The sequence below is a fragment of the Nyctibius grandis genome, chromosome 9 (genome assembly GCF_013368605.1).
Source record: "Nyctibius grandis isolate bNycGra1 chromosome 9, bNycGra1.pri, whole genome shotgun sequence".
Taxonomy (NCBI): Eukaryota; Metazoa; Chordata; class Aves; order Nyctibiiformes; family Nyctibiidae; genus Nyctibius; species Nyctibius grandis.
Genome location: NC_090666.1, coordinates 9,533,188 through 9,557,661, shown reverse-complemented (window position 1 = coordinate 9,557,661; position 24,474 = coordinate 9,533,188). Strand labels below are relative to the sequence as shown.

General features: G+C 40.2%; 1 protein-coding gene across 1 annotated transcript; it reads left to right on the top strand.

Moving 5' to 3' along the window:
- Positions 1–689: 689 nt before the first annotated feature.
- Positions 690–13,083, top strand: ZDBF2 (zinc finger DBF-type containing 2). The gene is made up of 7 exons (XM_068407710.1): positions 690–772; positions 3,976–4,087; positions 4,711–4,762; positions 5,294–5,345; positions 5,943–6,048; positions 6,875–7,002; positions 9,140–13,083. The coding sequence occupies exons 2-7, from the start codon at positions 4,064–4,066 to the stop codon at positions 11,940–11,942; spliced, it is 3,165 nt and encodes a 1,054-aa protein (XP_068263811.1). The 5' UTR covers positions 690–772; positions 3,976–4,063; the 3' UTR covers positions 11,943–13,083.
- The last annotated feature ends 11,391 nt before the right edge of the window (positions 13,084–24,474 follow it).

Sequence of the window (24,474 nt, the reverse complement as noted above, 5' to 3'; positions counted from 1 at the left end):
AAACCTACCTAAACCAGGTACACCATGAAAACCAAGCTATTTCTAATGACAGAAAATGAAAAAAGTATAAACCCTGTAGTCCGTTCTCAAGCATATGAAATAATGTGTTTTGAAGAAGAAAATAACTATCAGAGCTGTTGAAATAAAACTCAGCAAAGACGCTACATCCCAAACCAGAAAAATCACGAGCGGGGCTCACAAAAAGGCGCAGCCCCCGGCTCGTTGGAGCAGGCTCCCAGCCCTCGGCTGGAGAAACCCAAGGCTTTTCGGGCCCGTTCAATCCGCGTTAGCACAGCTACGGGGGAGGAGAACCGCCCGGGCCGGACGGGCGGCAGGCTGCGCACGGCCGTCCCCGCTTCGCTCAGGCAAACGCCACCGCACACAGCCGCCACCCTTCACAGGGCCGAGGGCGCCGGGAGCGGGGAAACGGCGGCGGAGGGGCTGGAGGCTCCCGCGGGGGCGGCGGTACGCCTCGCCCGGCGGCACGGGCTCGCTGCCCGCCGCGCAGACGTGGCTGGCCCGGGACACGGCCGCGCAGGAGCCCGAGAGGGCGGAGAGAGTCGCTGAAGCGAAGGAGGTGCCCGAAGCCGGGCAGGGAGCGGCGGTGCAGCCCCTCAGGCCTGGGCGGGAAACAGCAGCTCCCTCCCTCCCTTCCCCTCCCACAGCGCAGCCCTCTGCCCCGCCCGCGCCGCGCCGACCCGGAGCAGGAAGCAGAGCATGGCGGCCCTTGACCCCAGCGTGGCACGGAAGAGCTCACAGGGAAGTGATGGAGGTGAGATGGCGCCGGGGAGGGAGCCGGGCGGCGGGAGCGGCGGGGATGCGCGCCGCCGTGCCGGGCGGGGAGAAGGGCCCGGCTGGGGGCGGGAGGGGCCGTTGGGGCGGTGTCCGCGCGCTGCTGAGCGAACCTCCTGCGCGCGCGTCCCCTCAGCCCCCTCGGCGGCGGGGAGCCCCTGCGGCGGGCGCGGGCGCCTCGGCTGTGCGTGGTGGGGCTCCCCCCAAACGCAGCGGGCCGTTGCCCCTCTCAGCCAACGGCGGGCCCTGGGAGCTGCCTGCGGCTCCGACCCGGGTGGCGGCGGCGGCTGGGCGGTGAGACGGGGCGAGCGGGGAACCGCGTGGTGGTGGCGCAGCAGGGACGGGACTCGGAGCCCGAGCCGGTGCTGTGTGGCGGTGGGACAAAAGCAGCTCCTGAAGTAGGTTACCGCCTCCCTGTTTGTGCTGATGCCGTTGGCAGAGAACTTTGTTTAAGGGAGCGTTCTTCCCCTTGTTTTCCCTCTGTCTACCCAGCACAGACTTCCTCAAGTGAAGGGGCAGTAGAGGTTTTCGTGAGGTGTTCTTAGAGGAGCAGTTTGGGTTGGCCTTTTTGCCCCTTTCAATTTATTTTTTACCTGTTGCAGTGCAAGAGTGACACTGTCTGGAAAGTTTCTGTGACACTTCTGTATACTACCAGAATGCACCACTGATTTATTTTTTTTTAATGTGTACATTTCATGCCTTTTGGTTGCCTCTTCATGGATTTCTCCTGTTAAGTGGGACTGTCTGAGGCTTTTCAGCCTCCGGCTGCTGTACGCAGAGTAATTTGATAAAACCAAAAAGAAGCATTGGTGTTAGAGACAGCTGAAGTGACCTGCTTAGAAATTAACCAAATCAAACATTTCTGTATGTAGCCGGTTGGTTTTATCTTTGTTACAATTTACAGGATTTTTCAGTAGTAAAATGTTTAAGCTAAAGCTTGTACAGATGTAATTTACTTTTTTAATCTAACAGTGTAAGATATTTACAGTTGGAAGTATCTTAACTAAGCTAGAATTTTGCAGGCTTTGCATGGACATCTGAAAAATCCTTTGTGGATTTATAGCTGTAGTTTCTGTTTTGATAAAGTAACGATTGCAGTTAGGCTGTTGCAGATTTTGGCAAAATAACTAAGGTATCTACACAGCAGATTTCCTTTATGTTACTAGCCTGTGGTTTGAGCCTGCCTTCAGATGGTAAGCAAGCTGTATACAGTTTGAGTTCAGATTTTATTCTTTGTCCTGTACAATAGTGTTCTTGTAAAACACTTGAGATAAAGACAATAGGTTTTCCTCTCTTGTCAGCTTTGTACGTAAGTATCTCTGAAGGATCTTCCTCTGATCTGATGTTTTTCTGTCCGTTACTAAGCGATAGCCAGGCTTTTATAAGTTTTACCTACCATGGCCCTCCTCCAGTGGGAAAATGCGCTCCATCGAATCTCCTCGAACTATAGAAAGATGACGAGGAGATCCAGACTGGGGTAATTCAGTATAGTTATTTTCATAGCCCTGTGCTGTTTAAAGTTACTACACTGCTAGCTCAGTTTAAATGTGCATGAGTCTCAACCTAGGGCTGTGAGCTACAGAATTGTACTTGCAGAGGAGTGAACTCTTGGTAGCGCACTGCTGTTGAAATTATTCCATGAAATATGGAAGTAACGAACCGTTGGAGTAGTTTTCCTTCAACATATTGCAGTTGCAACTGCCTGGCATCTCTGAGATGAAACTAGATATTTGTATATTTGAGGTACTTCAATCCAGTTTTGGGGTAGTGGACGGGGATGAGTGGTTGTGGTGCCCCTGCTGAGTATCTGACAGCCCTGTCAGTGGGGTAGCCTCCTCTGTGGTTGCTACACTTTTACTAAACTCCACATTTGTAGCTTTATCTTAAGAATATATATATAGTAAGACCTTTAAAAATTGTAAGTTGACTTCGAGTACATGGAACAAGTTTTTTTCCATAAAGCATAATTTATGAAAGCTAGTCTTTTGTGTTTTTCCTTCGCTTCCTTTTGGGTCCAGCTGTGTGTAGGACCCAGAACAGGGTGACTGATATCAGCTGATCTGTCAAGAAAGCTTTTCTCAGTTGCTTGATGAGAAGGTTTATAAGAACAGCGGGGTTGTTTGTTGTTTTGTTTTTGTGGTTTGGTTTTTTTTTTAAATATTATTACATGAATTGATACACTATGGGAAGGAGAACGAGTCTGGTGTTTTGGTTGAGTGTTTTGTTGGGGGGCTGGTTTTGGCTTTTTTTTTTTTTGAGTTGAATATTAAGATATTCCTTCTGACCATAACTGCAATAACAGCCCTGCTATTTTATAATGAGCAGTGCATAGTCGGGGAAAGAGCAAAACCAACAACAAACCACACATCTGTCAAGCCTAATGGTATGTGGCCTCATATGGGAGCATCTTTTCTACATATATGAGAACAGGGAGAAGGGAAGAAATGATTCTTGTAAAAACAGTTCACAAAGGATAAACAGTAAAAGTGGTTGATTTGAAACTTTAAGTTTGTCATCCCACAATTACATAAATGGTAAGCCAAGAGCAGATCTAAGAATTGCTAAGTCCTGAGTTTTGAGACAGGATGTGATACTTTCACTGTGATGCCGGTGACAGTGATTGTGCAAATTATTGTGCCCTTTCTGTTTTCCTGTCTGTAATGCTAATACTTCATTGAGTATACGATGATTAATTTATAAAATGCTTTGAACATCCAACCTACTGTGAAATTTCCAGTTAATGTCTTATTGCAATATCTAAGTAGTTTATGTAACATAAGCAAAATAAAATATTGTTTTTCTGAGCAGGTTCATGAATGATGCTCAAAATGGGTTCGTTTCAATTTGGTTAATATTGAGGAATTTGTTTTGTTTTGTTGTAGAAGTATACTTAATTTCATAAGTGCTAGCATCCTAAATGACAATATTTAATACATAGGGACTATGAGGAAGAAGGGAGGAACAAAGTTACTTCAGAAGGAACGGTTGATGTTTATGTAGGAAAGACTGTGAAAACAACTTCCATAATAAAAAAAATGAACTGTAGACTTCAAAAAGAGATTTATTCATTTTATCGATTGATGTGTTTGCAAAGTGGTACAGAAAAATTTACATGCCTTAGGGCATGGAAAACATGCATTATTAACTCTATTTTAAAAGGCTCTTTAACTTCATTGTTGCTAGATGGGATGAGAAAAGATAAGTGTCCTGCACTGCAAATGGCCTCCTGTTCGACGTTTATTGTTTGCTAGTCTGGAGTCAGCTTTGGTGGATGAAGAAGGTTGATGATTCTAAGGTTTGTACTACAAAGCTAATTGTGTGCTTGCATCCCATAATGTAAAAGTACCGTGAGACTTGGAAGCCCTTTGTGATTGGGCACCCTAAAGCATGTAACTGCATGTTGCTGCAGTCTTGGTTTAATTTAAAATTGTGGGATTCAGTATTGGTTTGCAGGTCTTCTGAGCAATAAGTATTGCTTTTCCAGTCTGGGTAATGATTTTGTGTGGTCTCGGTCTTGTATGGTTTTTAGGAGCATACATCTTTCATCTTTATTGTGAAGGCAACTTAGGAAATTAAGTAATTAATTACATGAATTTGACAAGGCTATTGCTTAATAATCTAACAGAGTCTAAGCTGTATTCATAAGTGTAGTATTTGACTTCGTTAATCAGATCAGAAATTAGCGCCTTCTATCAAAGCTAACGTGCATTGTTAAATATAATATTAGGGTAACCTAGTAAAGCAGAAATTTATTTTTACAACACAGCTTCCTTTAAGTGAAGTCTTGGTCTATAGCTGAAACAATATAGTGCGTCTGAACAGCTTGGAGCTTGGACTGAAAGATGAACTTGAGGATGGGCTTTACTGTGTTTTTTTTTTAATTTTTTTATTCTCAGTTAGTTTATTTTTTACTTACAGATGTTTGACAGAATCAAACCATCTGATGAAGCTTCTGCTTCTTCAGCACAAGGTGAGGAGTTTAAAGTAGATGTTTTTCTTGCAGTTATTCTTTTTTTAATGTAATAATTCACAGTAGAAGCATTAGTTCACATTGTAGTTTCAATTGCATGCTTTGATTACTGAAATTTCATTATGGAACTTAGACGGAAGAAGTGACTTCTGAATCGTCCACAGAGTTTCCATGTAGATGTAATTTTCTTGTCCCATAATAAGCTGTTTAAGACATGCTGCATTTTATCTCAATGGTCACAGATGTAGCAGTATAGATGTAGATTGCCTAGTCTTGATCCCAGACAAATCAGTAGAAAAATTCCCACTCATCTCATCCGTGAAAGAGTAAAGCTTACTTTCTGAAGCTCTTAGAGGGACTTTGAGGACAAAAGGATCTCTCTCTACTGCTTTGTTGAACTTACTAAACTTTTTATCTTGCTTAAAAATAGTAGTTTTGACAAATGCAATGTAAGAGAATTAACTAATTGCAGGTAAAACTCTATTCCATCTCTTTGATATACTGTTTTGTTCTGTGTTTTTTTTTCTGTAGGAATCAAAAGACATGGTGTTGAAGGCTCTCTACGACAGGACAGCAATAGCAGGTAAGTTAGGTGATGATCTAACTGGCATCTAGCTTACTGCTTATACAAAGTAAAACAGGAAGAATCTGGTTTTTAATCTTATCTGTTATCTTGTGTAGTGGATGACAGTGATGCAATATAGATCAAGTGTATGACAGAGGTCCTTTTTATCTTGTACCCCCATACTATTACAAACTGTGGGGAAGGCACACTGTAGTGTGGGTGTCAAGATTTCTTTCTCTTTGGTCTATTTTTAATTCCAAAATACTAAAAACCAGAAGAATGAAAAGATGACACTGCCTTTTTCTGGAGAGACAGTTCTCTTCAGATTTCAGCCAACTGAAATCAGCATTTGTGCTAGCTGTGCATTCAACCTGTTATCCTTTGTTCTGCATTTAAGAAAAATTTTCTCTAGTGAAATTTGCTTGGGAATACCTTAAATGCGTAGTCTTACTTGCTATTACAATTCTGAAATAGAAATGTTTATCTTGCAAGTTTGTTCCAGCTCTATAGTAAGATAGATATTCAGAATTTCCATGTTAACAACGTGAATTAAACAACCCAACATTTCTCATTTTTTTACTGAAATGTCTTGGTTATATTACCTGCTTCTTTCAGTTTACACATAAGAGGGCAAGAACATCCTCGGCCTGGAGTATCCACTGTGCAAAACAGACAAGGCTACTGCAACTGTTGCCACGTACACTACAGTAATCTGGAACAGGTGAGAAGGCTTCTGCATAATTCAGCAACAGGTAGCAAGGAGTACCAAAAGGCTTATATCAGCTTATAAAATATCAGTCTCTACACTGAACAACCAACACTGAATGAAAAATAGTCAATTTGTGAATTGCACAATGTATGCACCTAGAAGAAGATACCCTTTCTTATCTGTTGTCTGTTAAAAAGATGCTGGTGGAGTGGCATGGCTACTGCAGTCTGCTTTTCTGAAGTGGCACACTGCTGTACGTTGCATCCATTAGGTTTATTTCTGTGGCTTTAATCTTGAGATCTATATATATTTTAAAGAATTAGGATTAATATGTTAGATATCAAGACTGGAGACATTTGCTCAACTATTTTCTTTTCTGTTCTTTAACTCTGTCAGTCTCCTGTCTTTTAGACTTTTTTCTAATTAGAAAGTTGAAGCCTATTTCACTTTCTGTGCTTATGAAAATTCTCCTTAATTTGAGTGAATTATAGGATGTTTACTCATACGAAGTTCAACAATATTTTAATAGTAATTTATAGATACATTTAGAGTATTTGTACTAGTTACGAGAGATTTGTGAGCAGCTGTCAGAGCTACTAATTTAGGTTCCAACTCAGAAAGATGTTTCAATACATTTTAGTATTATTTGAGACTCCCTAAGCATGCTTAAAAACCTCGTTGAATCAAAACCTTAAAGTAGAAAAGCCTGAAGATTTTTCTTTTTATTTAAATATTTTCTTAACAACATGTAATGTTTAACCTGGGAAGTAATATTTAGGCTCATGCCAGTGTGTTAACAGTAGTATTAATCTAGTCATCTGTTTTTATCTTTCACCAGCATGTTTTCAGCTCCCAGCACAGACATTTTACCACTTACTGTAGGAATCGTATGGGTACCAGTAGCTTGATGGAGCGTTTCCTGCAAGATGTTTTACAGCATCATCCCCACAGATACCATGACAACAGGTATAATACAGCTGGCTTTTTTTTTTTACTAGTATTCTTATATGTATTATGAGTTCTTATTTCTGTTCCACTGCTGAGCAGTAAATTTTGCCCATTTGAGGTGAAACTTCCGCATTGAAGACAATTTAGTAAGGAGTGTATTTATATAAACATTGTCCCAGTATATTGCTTTTGTGTTGTCTCTGCACTTCTAAACTTTGTTTTACTACTTAAGGATTTGATACAACACTATTGGTAGCAATGAAATGTGAAAACCTGAAAACAAGAAGGAATATATGGGTCAGCAGGTATAATGGCAGACTGTACAGTCTGACATGCATTTACAAATTCTTATAATTTGGGCTTTATATATAATTATAATTTTTATAATCTGGGCTTTATATATATAGTAGTATATTTTATGGTGTGTTTTGAAAGAGTTCATAATTTTGGTTTGTTATTTGCAGATAATGTCAGGTGAATATTTATATGTTTGTTTTTTCATTGTCCTTGCAGTTCACACATTCAGTTAATACTTACATGGATTACATTAATTGCTGAATTCATTAATGCTCAGATTTTGTAAAGTGTTCTCTTTACTGATCATGTGCATGTTTAAGAGTGATAAGAGAGTCAGTGTGTAAGTTTTCTCTGTAGATGAAGGGAAATCAATTAAATCTCATTCCTCTGCAAGGCAGACAAAAATCCCAGCCTGAACCCAATATGGTATATCTTGATATACAACTCTGCTCTGGATCTGACAAACAAGTAGAAGGGTATTTTGTCTGAAGGCAGTCATGTTGATATTATTAGGAATGTGACAGAACAAGCTAATAGGCATGTCTATGACAAATTAGCCCACGACATGTACACATCACTACAAATAAATAAACTAATCCTTCCATCTTAAATAAATAAATTTAATCCTATCTTAAGAACATCCACAATTTTTTGCCATGGAGAAAATACAGGATTCACTTTAAGTCAACACCCAAATGAAAAAAGCATCTCTTGAGGTGTCACTAATACAAGGTTATTCCTTTGCTGAACAAAGACACAATGGCTCTTATCTTCTAACCTCTGGAAAGTAAACAAAAGTAAATTTTTGCAATATGAATTTTTCAGCATTTAGTGTTTGGACTCAGGAAAAACCTGGACTCAACTTTACCTATGGAGCCATAGGTAGAGAGTCTGTAATAACATCTTTTTTTAGGTGGTGTGTTAATGCAACTTGCACCATTATTCCAAATCAAGTATTGGCAGTCAATATTTGATATGTACATCACTTTAGTGAATGAAGAATAATATGCTAATAGCCAAAGTAAAATATAAGTTACTTCATTCTGAATAGCATGCAATGCTTTATCACTTTTTATAGCCAGTGTGATTTTTGTTACGAATTGCAATGATTGGAGAGGACTTGACTGCCCATGTGTTTCCTTGGAAGGCTTTTTTTTTTGTTTGTTTGATGGACACTTGTATTTGAGGCAGTCCTACAGACAGAACTGCCAGTTACAGAATATATCAAAATCTGCTGTTGTCACAGTGAAGCTGAACAATCATAACTTGGCTTTTTATAGAAGTGAGTCAGAAGCTGTGGTGTCTGTGAGAAACAGTAAGCGTGGAATTCTGTGGCAACATGTGCAGAGTTCCTATCTGGCAGTCATGTGTTGTAGGAAAAGGGGCATTTATACTCAATAGCATTTTTATACTTTGCCATGTTATAATGTTCCATTTCTCTACAAAAGCTCAATGTTAATTAATTATAGTTTTACCAGTGAAATAACCTCTTTATAAGCTTACAGCTTCAAACAAAGGAAGTATCTATACTTTTTCTTGTTTTGCTGTATTTATAAAATGATTGTAATGTATGTTTGGCCATTCTTAATGGGTGGTTGCATGAAGAGGGTAACTGACTAATGCCCAAATTGTTATCTTTAGCTTTGTGGAACGTTCCCCCCGCTCCCGTCTGCCCTTTGTAAAATGGAATATCTCTGCTAAAGTAGCAGAGCTGGTAACTTGAGTTTGTTCATGAGGTGTGATGCACTCTAGGTAATTATTCCCTTTTTTTTTAAAAAAAAAAAAAAACAACTGTGTGAAAAATCTTAAGCATATTTATAGTATTTATATAAGGTGTTTTTTTTCCCCTCCTCTTTAGACCAACGTATGATGACGTGCCATTCCCCATCACTCCAGAGGCTGCTAGGATTGCTTGCCTGACCCCAGAAGAGATGGAGAAAAAGAGGAACAGAGACAGACAGGAGATTTCCAGCAAAGACCAGGAGTCCATTGGAGAAATATGCTCTTCTGCTCCATGCCGGTCTCATGAGGGCACAAAGAAAACTTCTGTAACACAAGCATTTATTCAAAAACTAGAAAGAGGGCAGGAAGATGTTATAAGAATATCACAGCAGTCTATGGGCATTTGTAGCAATGAGAAATGGGATACCCTGAAAAATGCTCAAATTGCAAATCATAGCCGTGAAGGCCAGTTTACAGCTGTGAGCCCTGTACCTCAGCATTTTGCTGTCAGTCCTTTAATCCATAGTTCTGTTAATCCTAAAACGGGAAAAAATGTTAGGAATTTGACAGCATCAAATCTGATTCCGCATAGTGGATGTGGTAAGACAGGAATGGAGGTATGCAATAGCAATGTGTTATTAAACCCATGCTTGAATCCTGCTCCGGCACTGGTTCACCCAAAATGCCCTTCAGTTTCTCATCAGAATCCTATGTGCAGCCACAACAGTTCTTTACATATTACCTCAGGTCAATCTCTCTCAAAACGAGATGGTTTACGAACTCAGGATGAAACTTTGGTGTCTGATTTCCATCTCAGGGATACGGTGGGTACCAGAAGCTCCCTAGATCTTGGGACATCCCCACAACTAGCAAGATGCAAAAACGTGAAGACGAACAGAGGTGATGAAAGTTCAGTGGATGAAACTATTGAAGATGTTATTTTGAAATACTGCCATGGAACTACATCTGAAGAAATTTATTTCAAAGAAAAGAATAATCCCTGTTTAACTTTTTCATCACTTATGGATGATACTCATTTAGAGGGTTCTGAAATGAGTTTTGACTGTGATGCACCTATTCAGGCAGGAACAGACTTACCCAAGGCAGCTATAAAAGATATAGAATTCCTAAAAGAGGTCCAAATAAGTTTGCAAGATAAAGACTATGGAACACAGCTCTCTTCTGTTTTAAAAAGTGAGTCAGTAGAGAAAACAGAAGCAGTGAAACAGGATGTCGTAGTTCATACCGAAGAACCAGTTCTTCCAGCTCTGCCTCATGTGCCTCCCTCTTTTGTGGGAAAGACTTGGTCTCAAATAATGTATGAAGATGATATAAAAGTTGAAGAACTTGTGCGTGATTTCAGGGAAGGTCGTTTTCGCTGCTACTTTGACAGTGAATCCTCAGCCAACTGTACAGGGAAGAGAATGAAGAAAAAAAAGCAGAAGGATGAAAAAAAGAACAATATTGTTGAGGGTAATAGAACAGAAAGTACATCAGTTAAAGCATTGCCAGAATTTAATGATGCTTTAAGTGGTGACTCTGATTTTGATAACCCATCTTTAGCCTCGGATACACTATGCAACCCACAAATTCTTAAAATGCCTAGAAAAAGGACGTGGCGCTTGGCTTCAAGATGCCAGGTAGTTAAAGTCAGCCATGGCACCCAAACAAGTCTATTGAACTACCCTGTAGCAAAAAGAAAACTGTCTAGAAGGGAACCTGATCCAGCTGATCAGAAAGCAAGCATTATGTGGCCAGAGAATGAAAAAACTCCAAACATAAAAACCAGACTATGTGCCCTTAAGCTTCCTGAGTCCTATAGCAAGATTATGAGTCCTGTACAGCCCAAGACAGTGGTGTATGTACTTTCGTGCCCAGAGATAAAACAAGGTAAACCTATAGATATTCCCAAAATGAGGAGAAATCGTAACTCCACAGATAGCAAGGACTATGTAAGATACAAATACAAACAGTGTTCTTTTAAGTATTATGACCCACTGACAAATCGAATTCTGAAAACACCTCCAAAGAGTGCAGTTGGAGAAAAGGCCAAAAAGCCCTCCCATGTTAGACAGCTTTTCAGAAGTCTCAGCTTTGATACAAACATGAGGAAACTTGCTGATGAACAGAGAGAAAGTAGGCCATCAAAGTCACTCAATTGGTCACACTTCTATAGTTCATCTTCAGCATCTTTCCTGACAGATCCAGGTAAAGGGAATGATGTGGCCTCAAGTCAAAAGGCAGATGGATCTTCTGTTTCCAGAGAAAGAACAGATTGTCTGGTATCTGGTCACTCTGAGAACTGTTTTGAACACTTGATCATTTCACCTTTGGACTCTCATCAGTCTGCAGTAGAAGGAGATGGTAGATTAGCTCCATTTAACAGTAGAGTTACCAGAACTCCTCTGACCTCCATCAGGAGTGAGCGGTTAGAGAGGGAGAATCCAAAGGCACTATGGAAGAGAAACGAAGGCACTAATAAAGAACCCTTTTTTTCCAGAAAGGCTGCAGGACCTATGTCTGTCAGATGTACTGTTCGGAGGAGAGGAAACAGAGTAACCACAGGCAAACAAACTTCCAGAACTAAAAAACGGCAGAAAGAGGGGACGAGAAGGAAACTTCGTCCTCGTGCCCAGAAATCTGCTTTCTCCATCCATAGGTGCCAGACAAGGAAAACTACACTGGGAAAGCACCTTAAGAAAGAAAAGCCTGATGCTAAAAAATTAAAGGTGAGGAGGAAACCAAAAAAGACCTTTCTGAACTCAACAGTTGTCACAGGGATTCCTGAGAAGAGGCAGAAGGTCACATCAGAATCTTTTCCCAAGAAGCCAGAGCAAGCTGCTTCTGAAGTCAGGAACTGGGAAGTGAGCGGAGATCGTGGTCACCCTAGCACTGTGAACCAACGCTCTAGAAGAACAACTGCTGTACCATTACTTTGAAACTGTCTTGTTCTACCAGGTGAGAGCTAGCTACCAAAAGAACTTTTTTTTTTTTATAGCCCACACCTGGAAAAAGATTGAAGAAAAGGAAAGGGAACAAAAGGAGATCACAGATGAAGCAATTGAAGCACTAGAGCTGCAGAAAGTGCAAAGCCAGTCTAATGTGAAACAAGTACAACTGTAAACTCAGCTCTTGTTCCTGGGATATGGGGACGTAATGTATTGCACTGTTCTACTGTGTAAAGCTGCAGAAGTTGTGCATTTGAGTTAAAAGCACTTAGAATCCTATTTACTAGAATTCACCTGTACATCAGAAGAATGAGCTTGAATAGTATCATATTGGTTTTTTGGTATTATCAGTGCGTAATAGTGCACTATAATAAGGTAAATTAGAAGCTGTATTAATTAATTGTGCCTATTCTGATTTTTCTGCATAATTCTAAAGTGCAAAAAATTACTCGGTTGTTATGCTAGAAATTAAATGAAGATACATTAATCTGGGCTGAATTCTGTGTATGTATTTTGTGTTTGTGTATATGCACACCTCCTTCAATACGTAATACATACTTGCCTATGGAGTGGCATTAAAATTAATACAGTATGATACAATTCAGATCAATTCAGTGCTTCCTTGAAATTAAATATAATTGTACATGTTTTTATATTGACTTTTTTTTTTTTTTCCTGAAACCATGTCCAAAGCAGTTATTTTGGACAAAAAGTCACTGTGGGCTCTCATCAAGCAATAATGGACCATGCTGGTAAGGAAATATGTCTCTCTATGGCTAAAGTGAAATCTCAAATTCCAAAAGAAATGCAGGCTTAGGGTTTGGGTTGTTTTTTGGTGTTGTGGTGTTTGTTTGTTTGTTTTAATAGCTTATTGATTTAAGTTTATAGGTGAATTTCACATTCCTTAGTGGGGGGATGAAAAATTGTACTACAAACAAGCAGCAGTGAGTTGTTCTAGAATTTCAACCTTGAATTTGAGTTTCTGTGCTTTTTTGATTTTAATTGGATGTACTGTTGGTTACATTTGTATGTACTATACTTGAAACTTTTTTTTAAACTTTCAGCAAAATATTTAAATAAACCTAAAGCAGCATCCATCTAAATGTATTAGAGTTCAAATATCTGTTTAAACATATATTTGAGTATCTGTTTAAAATATTTAGTTGAATTAAAATTACATTCCATAGTGATTCATGTTTGGCCATTGATGCTCTAACTACTATGATTTTATGGCAAAAAAGACCATAGTGGTTTGTGTTTTTTGTTTAGGTTTTTTGTGGTGTTTTTTTTTTTTAATAGTTGTTATGATGACACCTTATTTAATCAGTTTAGGAGACATAAACCCCAGTCTTGCAGATGTTTCTATGCTTTAAAATCCAAGATTAATTGTTCATTTGTATTAAGTTAAGCATATAGTTAAACATCATCACACTCAGGGCTCTGGTTTGTAAATCTGCAATTTGGTATATTATATAGTCTATCTTACTTTAAAGGTCTTTGTAAATTCTGTAGTTGTACATACATCTTTCAGAACACAAGAAGAACATAGAAAAGACCAGACCCTCCTCTCTCTGCCATTGAACATGATATCTGTGCGTTTTGCCCTGAAAAACCAAAATAATTCTTGATTCATTTTCTGAAGTGTCAAGGGTCATTGGTTTGGATTGAGATAATGGTGGACTTTGAAATGTTTTATTTTAATATACAGTTATCTGAAGGAGATACAAAAACTGTCATCATAAACCACTTGTTCAAATAATATTTTGGGGATTTTTTTTTTTTAGTGTATGTGCATATTTCCCAGGATAAATAAAAGATGTGCATGTACTTAAGCCAGCTGGAAACTAAGTTCCTTTACAAGTCAAATATGGTCTAACAGATTTTTTTTTAATTTATTTTATTTTTTAAATAAAAGTTGATTTCTGTGGATAAATATTCCTATGGTTGTCAGTAGACACAGAATCTTATGACCATATTGCAAGCCACTGGAAAATGAAGGGTTATAATGTGAGTTCTTGTAGCTCTCTTAACTAATTGTGCCTGTATAATTTAATATTTTGTCTAATATAAACCTGATTTTTTTAAAGAAAGTTTTAAAGGAATGGTTTTTATAGAAAGGCTACTTTTTAGATAAAGAAAAGAAGATTTTTAAATAAAGTCTGTTTTAAAGCAAAGCTTTAACTATAGATAAGTCCCATTCTAACATTTTTATGATGCAAGAATGTTTTCCTATCTAACTTCTTCCATCTTATTTTTCACAATATTGTACACATGAAAAGCACGAATTGTTTTGTGTGTGAATAAGGTTTAATGCACATTATACTTTAAGATCACTAGTGCATATTTGTTTACAGCCAAAAATACTGTTCTCCACACTCATTCATTGCCACCTTGTGTTTTTCCAGCGCACAACTTTTCCTTGAAACCTTGAGTAATAAAAATATCTTGAGGACTATAGAATGACTAATATTTTTAGCCTGTAATGTCTTTTTTTTGTAAATAATAGACCACCTTGTCAGGGTGGGGTTTTTGAAAAGAAAAGGGTATTATATTTAAATAAAAGTGTAAGTAGCTATATATTTTCCTTAACAAAAAAAAAATCAACAATAAGTATGAAGTGTAACAATTTTTTTAAAAATGAGACTTGTACCCCAAGTCTGGAAACATTACTGTGGTTGACAGTGTCAAAATAAGATTTACTGTAAGCTTGGATGTTATCCTATGCCTTACTTCTGACTGTTAAGAAACCTCTTCTGTGCATGCTCAATGACTACTCGGAAAAAGAGGGGAGATTGTGATATGAGAAGTAAATGTAGAAACTACTTTGGAAAGAGAATTGATGAAGATAAGTGCAAAACCTAAAAAATTGCAGACACACTCAAAGTATCATGTGCATGAAGGAGAAAATAAGTTTTCTGGGGTCTTGAGGAATTAGTCAAAACACTTTCCTATTAGATAAATTATATAGATTCTGCTGCCATTATTGAATAGCACGTTGTTTTATTAGCAGCATGGCTGAAACTTCAAAACATGATTGTGAAGTCTACACCAGTGGAAAACTTAAGAGCTGAAATACTTTCTCACTGAAATTGATGGGAGGGTGGGTTGGTTGGTTGGCGGGGGGGGTGATTTGTTCGGGTTTTTTTTTATTTTTTTTAATGTTGGTGGACAAAGATGTTTATCAGTATGCTTGCATGTCAATCTAGAGAAGCAAGAAAAGATAACTGGATTAAAGAGGAATGAAGTCATGCTTTTTGAATCTAATTGGCAGCAGTTAGATGCAGGATATTTTATAATAGTGGAGAAAAATGTTTCTTCTTCTATGCATATGTAATTTGGACATTCTGCAAGTTCATACTTATGTTTTTTATACATTTTATAATTTAAAAAAAGTCTCTCCCCCACAAAGTACTCATTCAACCTTTTAAAACAATCTCATTCAAAGCAGCTTGATTTTATTATTTACTGGTTTTGCAAACCTTGAGTGTGACACAGACTCGTACTGTGCCAGGTGCAAACCAAACATAGAATTGCAAGTTCCCAAAACTTTAGATGCTTTGCAGCTGTTAGTTCTTCAGCTCCTTTTCTGATCAGATTTTTTGCTTTCTAGTTCTTCCTGACAAGTTTGCACCAGTGTTCTTGTAATTGTAGTATGAAAGTGCTCCCCTCTGGGAGTTGTATTTATAATGAGACTATGACTTATTCTGAAGTTATGTATAAGTTTCGTGCTAAATTTGTGCCCAAATGAGAATACATGTTTTTGTGGTTTTCATGTTCTTGTAATTGGTAATGTATTTTGCAATACTCTTGCATGATGCTGTAATTTTTTACCTGCTTCTCTGTCTCTACTGTCTGTGGTCATTTGCAACAATGTGAGTTTGTAAGAATACAGTGATACTACAGACTTGTCCAGTGCTATTGCTGGATGTTCTTTCTTTGTATCTTCAGCTCATTTAATTTCAGATTTATTGTTTCCATGTTTTTCCTCAGTCATGCATTTGGATTTTTTTTTTAATGTTATGAAGAGCTAGATTACAGGACAGGATATTCTGTTTGGAAGTAAATCAGTTACGGGTTACAGAAGTGGATGGTGTCCTGATCTGAAGTGCAGAGGACAAGCTGGTATACGTGCTCCTGTGCTTGGGAGTCCACTTACTTCACTAAGTAGTGCAAAACAGGAGTGGGATGATGATTCTTGATTTCTTTAGCTGTCTTCCTTTCTCTTTCCCCTAAGGTAACTCTGCCAGAGAATGGAGTAATCTGAATTCATGCTTACTCTGAAATAGAAAAGTGTTTTAACTGTTGATGTTTTGGGGACAGAAGAAAAGTAAAATGTATGTCACTTGCGAATGCAATTAAAATCCCAGAATTTTTGTCTTTAATGATTTATCTGCTATGAATTACAGCATTCCTGATAATCTTTTTCAGAAAACTTTGTAGTAGCATAGGGCTGAGCATGCCCAGAAGTAAAGGTTTTGTTCCTTGTTTGCTTATGTTTTGCAGTTATGAGTTTATTCATTCCTTCAGCAGAACAAATCTTGTTTTAATAAAATAAAGACTGAATTTGCATTTTTGTAGTTTCTTTATTCTTGAAGTGAAATTTACCTTGAAACTATTTGCTATAATTATTGTGGAAAGAACACCACAGAATGCTATGGAATAAGCTACTACTTTGAAGAAGGCCAGTCATAATTTAAACAGCTGTTCACAACTGTATGGTATCTTGACCCAGTGAAGTCTTCTGTTGACTTCAGTGAAGCCAAGATTCATCCCATCCTGTGGCAACTGAAGCAATGACATCCTAGGATGGCATGAAAAAAGCATCAGATGTATTTGAGATGTCTTAATTGCATTTTGGCAGCAGGAAACCATGAGGCACCAACCACATGGCAAGCCAGATCCCTGCAGAACTTACTAATGAACAGTTTTTTCAGAATGTGCACTTAATAAATGAGGGCAGGGGCTGGAAGTATCATAATGTTAAGTAGCTTTCTACTTTATGCAAAATGGATTGGCTTCTCTCTAATCATAGACCAAATCAATCCTGGTTATGATCTTACAATGCATGCAGAACTGTTTTCAAAGCTATGTGCAAAAATACTCTCAAGAGATTTTTCTCGTAAATAAGAGTACTGGAATACCTTGAACAATAGAATACCCTCTATAGAGTATATAGTGTCCATGGTCAAATCCACACTTGGGTCACGAGCCCATCCTTGATGGCCTGAAGCATCATGGGCCCACTCAGCTAAATAGTTCACCCTTATGTTGCCAGTCTAGGTCTACTTGAGACACTTCAACCTTAGCAGCCTCATCCACCTGCTGGTTGTTTTGATGTTCCTCAGTGGCCCGACTCTTGGGTACGTGGGCATCTATGTGACATACCTTTACAACCAGCTTCTCTAATGGGGCAGCAATATCTTCCCGCAATGGGGCAGCCCAGATGGGTTTGCCTCTGCGCTGCCAATTGTTTTCCTTCCATTGCCTTAACCACCCTCACAGGGCATTTGCCACCATCCGTGACTCAGTGTACAGATAAAGTACTGGCCATTTTTCTTATTCAGCAGTATGTAGAGCCAGCTGGATGGCTTTTACTTCTGCAAACAGACTTGACTCAGCCACTTCTGTGACTTGTGTAGGACTCCACACAGCAGCTTTCCACCTTCACTGTTTTCCTACAATACGACAAGATCCGTCAGTGAACAAGGCATGATGCTTCTCATTTTCTGATAATTTATTATATGGTGGGACCTGTCCATGGTCACGCAGGGGAAACCACAGGGTGCCTCATGATGTGTACTGTCCCTCCTGAGCAGGTCTTGCAGGGGAATGCTTGCAGCCTAATGGCTGAGATACTCGTTGGTACAGGCAGGGTGCAGGGCATATCCTCTGTCCAGGACAAGTTTTCCAGCACCTTACCGAGCAGTTCTGTGGATTTGTCACATGGGTTTTCGACAGCTGAGAGGCTGGCCCGTGAGGAGGAAGAGAGACTGTCTGCATATTACTGCATCCAATTATCTATGTCACCCACCACTGGTGCCTCATCAGCTTTCCAGCTAAATAATGGTAATGTGTTGGCATCCGACGGTGGCACGCTCAGTACTCACTTGTGCCACGTGGGTCCGGTAACTCTGTGTCTGGATCTAGTGGTGTCTGTGGGTCATTCAGGTCATCAAAAATCAGCTCCCACACAGCTATTTCCCTCAGATTCTTAACACCTCTCTCAACAGTTGTCCACTTGCCTGGGCGGTATATGACATCATCACCTGTTCCTTATGCTTTGCGGGAGTCGCCTCCAGAGAGTGAGGGGCTGTGCCTCTTTTCCAAGGCCTGTGATAATACCCACTTCTCTAGCCATCGATCCTAACTGCTTGGCTTCTTTACCCTCTACGTCCAAACCATCGGCTCTGTTATCCCAGCATCGGAGCAGCCAAGTAACAAGTTGCTCGCCTTCATGACAGCTGTAATCTTTACGTATACCTGGCAGCTCACTTAGGGATAGAGATCAAGTGGTTGCCTCTGGTTCGTCCTCCTGTGCTGTCCTTGGTAGACCTTCGCGACCTGCTCTTTTTCTGTATTTCTTCTTCTGTTCAGGGGCGACTGATAGCAGCGCGGGCTGATTGTCTGAGTGAGCTGCAATGCTTGTCGCCGAAGTCTGGGTAATCGCAGTGGGTGTCGCCTGGACTTGAGTAGTCACAGTACCAAGTGCAGAAATTTGAGTAGCTGCTGGGGTAACTGCAGTGCTTGCCATAGGGGCTGGGGTAGCTGCAAGACCCATTGTAGGGGTTGTGGCAGCTGCACAGCGCCCACCTCTATACCGATGTTTTACTCTACAGACCAAGGAGTGAAAGACATTCAAAAGGCCTGACAATACGTGCATGGTGGTTGAAGCATCCCAAGGGTATTCAAAATTCTCAAAAGCTGTTGAAATTATCCTCGAGGGAAAAGGAAAGCCACAAAGAGATATTCCCCCCCCGCCTGACTGTGCAAAATAAAACCAAAGGCATAATTATAAACAGAACCCAGTAGATGGCTCCCGAAGCGTGCGAAGGAAGCCACTGCTGCTGGGTGCCTTGGCACTGCGCCCACTCCCATTCCATAGAAATCAGAAATTGGCGCAATTACAAAAGAATTTATAGTACCTTAAACTAACACCAAACAACATAGGAAAGCAATACCTCTAACCCCACGCCCAGAAGCGATAAACCCCACAAAACCAATAACAAACAGTGGTAAAACCACCCACAGTTTCAAAAGCAACTCTGAAAACAAATACCGGAGAATTCCACCCAAAGCCCGTCCTGCCCACACCAACATGACGAATGCTCGTAACAAATTGGGTCAAATCTGTTAAAACTTCAACCCTTCGAGGCTCTCACATTAAAAGTCTGCAGTTCTCCCAGGTGAGCTATTTACGTTGGGCACCAAATAAACTGTCTCCGTTTAGCCAACGTCCAGGGCTAAATGATGGCCAGCTATTCTGTCACCCAATGACCCCTCCTCAGCCAAGAAGGGGAATCGGGAAAAGCAAAGACGACCTATGGATTGAAATGCAAACAGATTTAATAAAAAGATAAAAAAATAACTAATATTAATACCAGTGCTAGTATAAAGCGCACAGGGTTATACTCAGCCCATGTAGTGGCCGTGAGCTGTGCACTCCCTGCAGCGAATGCCCGACGTCAAACACTGCGAGCACCACAGCTCCAGCGACAGCGCGATGGTCACAATGAACAGGAGAGCAGGCCTTGGGAGCAGAATGACGGGTGAGACCCTCCAGGAATGGCAACCATTGAAGAGAGAGCCGTCCCCAGCAAACTTCCCAATTTCTAGTGAGCGTGACGTTTACGGTATGGCATACCGCCGTTGGCCAGCCTGGACCAGCTGCCCTGGCTTTCGCTCCTCCTGGCTTTAGCACCTGGCTAACTCAAAACTGCTAATGGCCTTGATCACCGTGGGAACCTGCACACCATGGCTGGCCATGAACTAAAACAAGGTGTCTTGTCACCTTTGTTCCCACCATATCGGGTGCTGCAGCCTTCTCAAAGGTGCAGCTTTTCTGAACAGCAAATTGATTCTATGATTCTATCCCAGTGAAACCTGGACATTGATTTTAAAAAAAAAAAAACATGCTGCATATGGCATAAAAAGCCTTTATGGCACTCACTGTGTGATGTCAAGGTTTTATCCATTCATATTTGTGCATGCACTGGGCTTATTTGTCAGCTAGAAAGTGTTTCATTGAAAGATGGGTGTGAAACAAATTATTATGTTGCAATAACTGAGATTTTGGAAAGTTTGGATGTGGATCCTAATTTTCGCAGTTTGAATACATGAGTTTAATAAATACAAAATAAACTTTAGAATTGCTATATCTGCTCCACTCAAGGGAGGGCAATAGGGCATCAATCCAGTAAGTTAGAGCCCAAACCATCTAAGAGAAAAACAGCAAGTTTCTGTCAGTTCAAGGGGACCTACTTCTGAGCTTCAGTTGAAATCTTTAAGGTTTTGTGCTGTTTCAGAGCCAGAATGTTGCATGTATGGCAGAATATTCATCCATATGGTTGGGTTGAAATCAGCTCATGTCAGTGCAAAAACCTCCAGTGACAGACATGAGCCTGGATCGGGCCCAGACAGGATGTGCCATTCTGTGGGGTATTCATTCCACTAGTCATACTCCAAGAATATTTGTGCCATTCATTTGACTTAAATGTACAAATTATTTTGCTATACAGTTATCAATAGTGAAAAAGCTTTACAACTACAGGAAACAGTAATTTTCACGAGTCTACCTGCCTTGTACCAAAACGCCCAAGAAGGTTAGTTGCGTTAGAGTTTCTTACATGCTGCTTCCAATTAAAAATCTATTTAGCTTAATTTTCTTCAATGGCTTACATGTTAGATAACATAAAATCAAAGACCACTTCCTATCACCCTGCCTCGAGCCAAAATGCTAATTCTTCCTGTGTTCTTAACTGGTGTTTTGGTAGCAAGTACCACAACACAGGCGACTGCAAAGATAGGCTGCCAGTGTACGCTCTTCTCCCAGCTGCGCAGCTGCCTCAGGCAAGCTAACTATAGCTTTGTTTTTGCGAGTGGTATGTCAAAGCCATCTATTTATAAACCAAACCAGAAAATGCCTTGGAACTGTAATTTTTCTTTCAGGCGCCACTTTCAGCTATCTAGGAGCTCAGTATTCCATATTCATAACTTGGTTATAAAATTTAACTTGCCTGAAGAATAAAAATACAAAAAAACCCACCCAAACCAAAGAACCCTGTTAAATTATTAAAATTTTGGAATATAGATATCAGTCATAAAAGATTTTAAAATATTTTTATACCTTTACCTGCAAGATGAAATGTGAAGGATGTGGGGATGCACTAACCAAAGAAAGAAAACGCATATTTATTTTTTCCATTTTCCATAATTTCCAAGTAGTAGTTATCCTTAAAAATATTTCTTAATGATAAACTGGTATTATGCTTGTTTTAAAGGTTGGAAAAGTGAGGTAAGATACCTAAGAGAAACATCCTAAACATGTTCACTGGTTTTGACCTTCAGTTTCAAATCAAGATACACACTGGCTAACTTTTAGAGGTTTGAATGGCCCAGATGCTGGTCCAAGTCTTTGATAGGTATTTATGAGGATCAGGCCCTAGGTAACCTGAAATGAATATAAATAAAAAGGGCATTCAACATAAATGACGATCCTTGATAATGTGAGGATAAGCAACCTTGCAGAATCCGCAAAAGAAACAAAAACCCTCCTCCTCTTTCCTATTTTCAGACCAATAAACTGTATTGTAGGGGCTTGACTTTTCTTCTGACTTTGTTGGGGCCTGGGTGAAGTGGTGGAGTTTAGATCTTGATTATATGGGCCAAACTACATTAACCTCCTGTGGAGTAATATTTTAGTCTGTAAGCAGCCAGCCTTTTCTCAGTGGAGCCGTTCTCTAAACATGAGAGCAGACAGCATGAGGAACGAATAGCCTATAGTCACCCATAGGCAGGTGATGTTAGAAGTCTATGCAAACGATTTTGGAAGTGTTTTCTTTATTAAATAACAGTCCTCTCTCGCAGATTAATCTCCTATAACTAAGCACTTTCTTTAAATATAAATGAGTCTGTGCCACTTTTAGAACACTCAGATTACTTTGTTAAATTATTAACCAGTTTTTATCATCAGTAGGGGAGTTTTTATAGAAATGAGAACAGAATCTTGCTCACTGGTTATTTTTAAAATGTGCCAACATGAAAACTTGTACTTGTGACAAGGCTCATGAAGCATAACAGAGCTGTTGTAAGGATTTTAAAGGAATTACAAAAATCAGAGATAGAGAAAATTATTTTTAGGTGTAAAGCTCCATCCAGGTTTGGTCCTTTACAGTGTATTTTATGTTCTGCTTCTGAAATCAGTGGATGCCGAGGCTGCTCAGCAGCTCTTGGTAAGTTTTTATCATATTTCAGGATCCAGCTGGTAAGCTATGAATATTGAAGCAACGGGAAAGCTGGTATTTAAGGCTTAATTTACTGGTAAGTATTTTCTGCCTTGACATAAGACATGGGTTGGCAGTAGGCTATGTCATCTCTCTCTTCTGCTTCTTCTGTTATTTGCAGTAGGGGCTGCAGGTAGAGAATCACTGAGGTTCTGTTTTGCTTGAAGGTCTGATAGGAGGACGGTCCACCCTTAGAGGTATAGCTGGTGGATTGCTGTGGATTAAATATTTGGAAGTCCTTACTCCCAAGCTCTCCATGATTTGCCTAAAGCATACCAATGTACCTGCTACCCAGCAATTCCAAATCCTGGACAACTGGAACGGGGTCAGGCATGGAGAAGTCTCTGTAATGATGTCTGCCAGCTTTTGAGCAGCTCAGCTTCTGGAGAGAAGAGACATAGGCTTTTCTGTCCTCCTTGGTAGGCAACTGAAAACAAAACAAGTCTGTTTTGCTCCAGACTGCAATGAAACATAATGCAAGAATATATCAAAATCCACCAGAAAATTGAATTACCTTTCTGCAGAGTACAACTTATCTGTTGTTGTAACTGAAAATATTTTGATGAAGGATGGTGTAATAAATGAGAGTTGAGAGAACACGGGTGTCTCTTCCTCCTAGGCCCTACAGCATTACTTTCTCCAAATAAAATTTGAAGACTCTGTTTTAAATCTCACATGCCTGTTCCAATTTTCCTATTCAGCCAGTTAATTACGTTAGTATTTGCTGAGCAAGTATGGATGTCATGAAGGTGATTTGTGAAATCTCTGAGAACTTGCATTACATGGCCATTTTTTCCTACTAGTGTCAGGGTGCCCAAAGGTAAAATTTAAGATTCAATAACATCACCCTCTGTGTCTTGTTATGCTGTGATACATTTCTAATTCTCCTTTTTGCACTACGCAAAATGAGATTTTATTTTCAATGGAAAATTACTAAATTTCAAAATTGTGTATGGATATATGCTTTATGCAGTTTGTATAGCAAAATGCTCTTCTGACATTGGCAAGGCATATTCAGCAGATGGCTGGGGAGAGTCTAATCTTCTCCCTCCTGGCACAAGGTGTGCTAATTAACATGTGCCTCAAGCAAAGAGCCTTCCAGGTATTCAGCCACCTTTCATATTGGCGCAGAAATGTCTGCTGGGGAAAGTAATGGAAAGATCTCTGTGTAAATTCCTTGAGGACATCTTCACTGTAACAATGAAAAAAATGAAGAAATATCTACTATCTCCAAACGTCAACTGGAAAAGTAACAGGGCTTGCTGTCAGCCTAACTCAGATCCCACCAGGGATTTGTGCTGGGTGGAGGTTGGGTTTGGCAGGTTAAGTGGGAAGAGATTACAGCTGCTTCCATCAAAACAGAGTCAATTTTCAGGGAAGGCAGCAAAGGATCTCTCTGTGTCTCCTCCTGACACAGCCATCTGAGACCTGCGAAAGATGTGGTATGAGGGTCACCAGGTGAGCATTTGGCACTTCTTGTCTCATTATTTGCAGTTCTGTTGAAGCGACAGTGTAGCATCACAGCAGAGGAGACGGAAACAGGCCAGGAAAGATGCTGCTTGTCTGACCGGGAAAATCGCTCAATGGAACCTGAGACACTTCACCATGAAAGCAACCCAGAGAGCTCCTGTACTGCCAGAGCTGTTCAAAGAGGGGAGGCACCCCTAATGCTGACCCAAAGTCCTCATTCGCAGGTGCCTCAATTCCAACAGCAACATGAAGAGAAGCCAAGGGATGGGAGAGACAAAAGGATACAGTGTTCACCCTGGCACCCGCAGAGACCTGGCTGCCCTTATCCAATTGCTACGGCCACCGAGCCCTTCTCTGCCCTTGCCCCTCCACTCAACACGGCAGGGAGTGTGAAAGGTGGCCTGGCTGCAACAGCAGGTCTGCTGTGGGGGCTGCTGGTGCCTGATCTGGCTGGCAGCAGGGAGCCGGGGAGTTTGGAGAGATGCTGACTAGCATCTTCACCTGGCAGTGAGGTTTTCTCCAAAGAAGAGCCTGGAGATGGCAGTGGGGACGGA

Coding starts and splice junctions, on each gene's coding strand:
- ZDBF2 (XM_068407710.1), top strand. CDS start 4,064: ATGAAGAAGGTTGATGATTCTAAG. Junction 4,088..4,710: donor AGAAGGTTGATGATTCTAAG/GTTTGTACTACA, acceptor TTTTACTTACAG/ATGTTTGACAGAATCAAACC. Junction 5,346..5,942: donor CGACAGGACAGCAATAGCAG/GTAAGTTAGGTG, acceptor TGCTTCTTTCAG/TTTACACATAAGAGGGCAAG.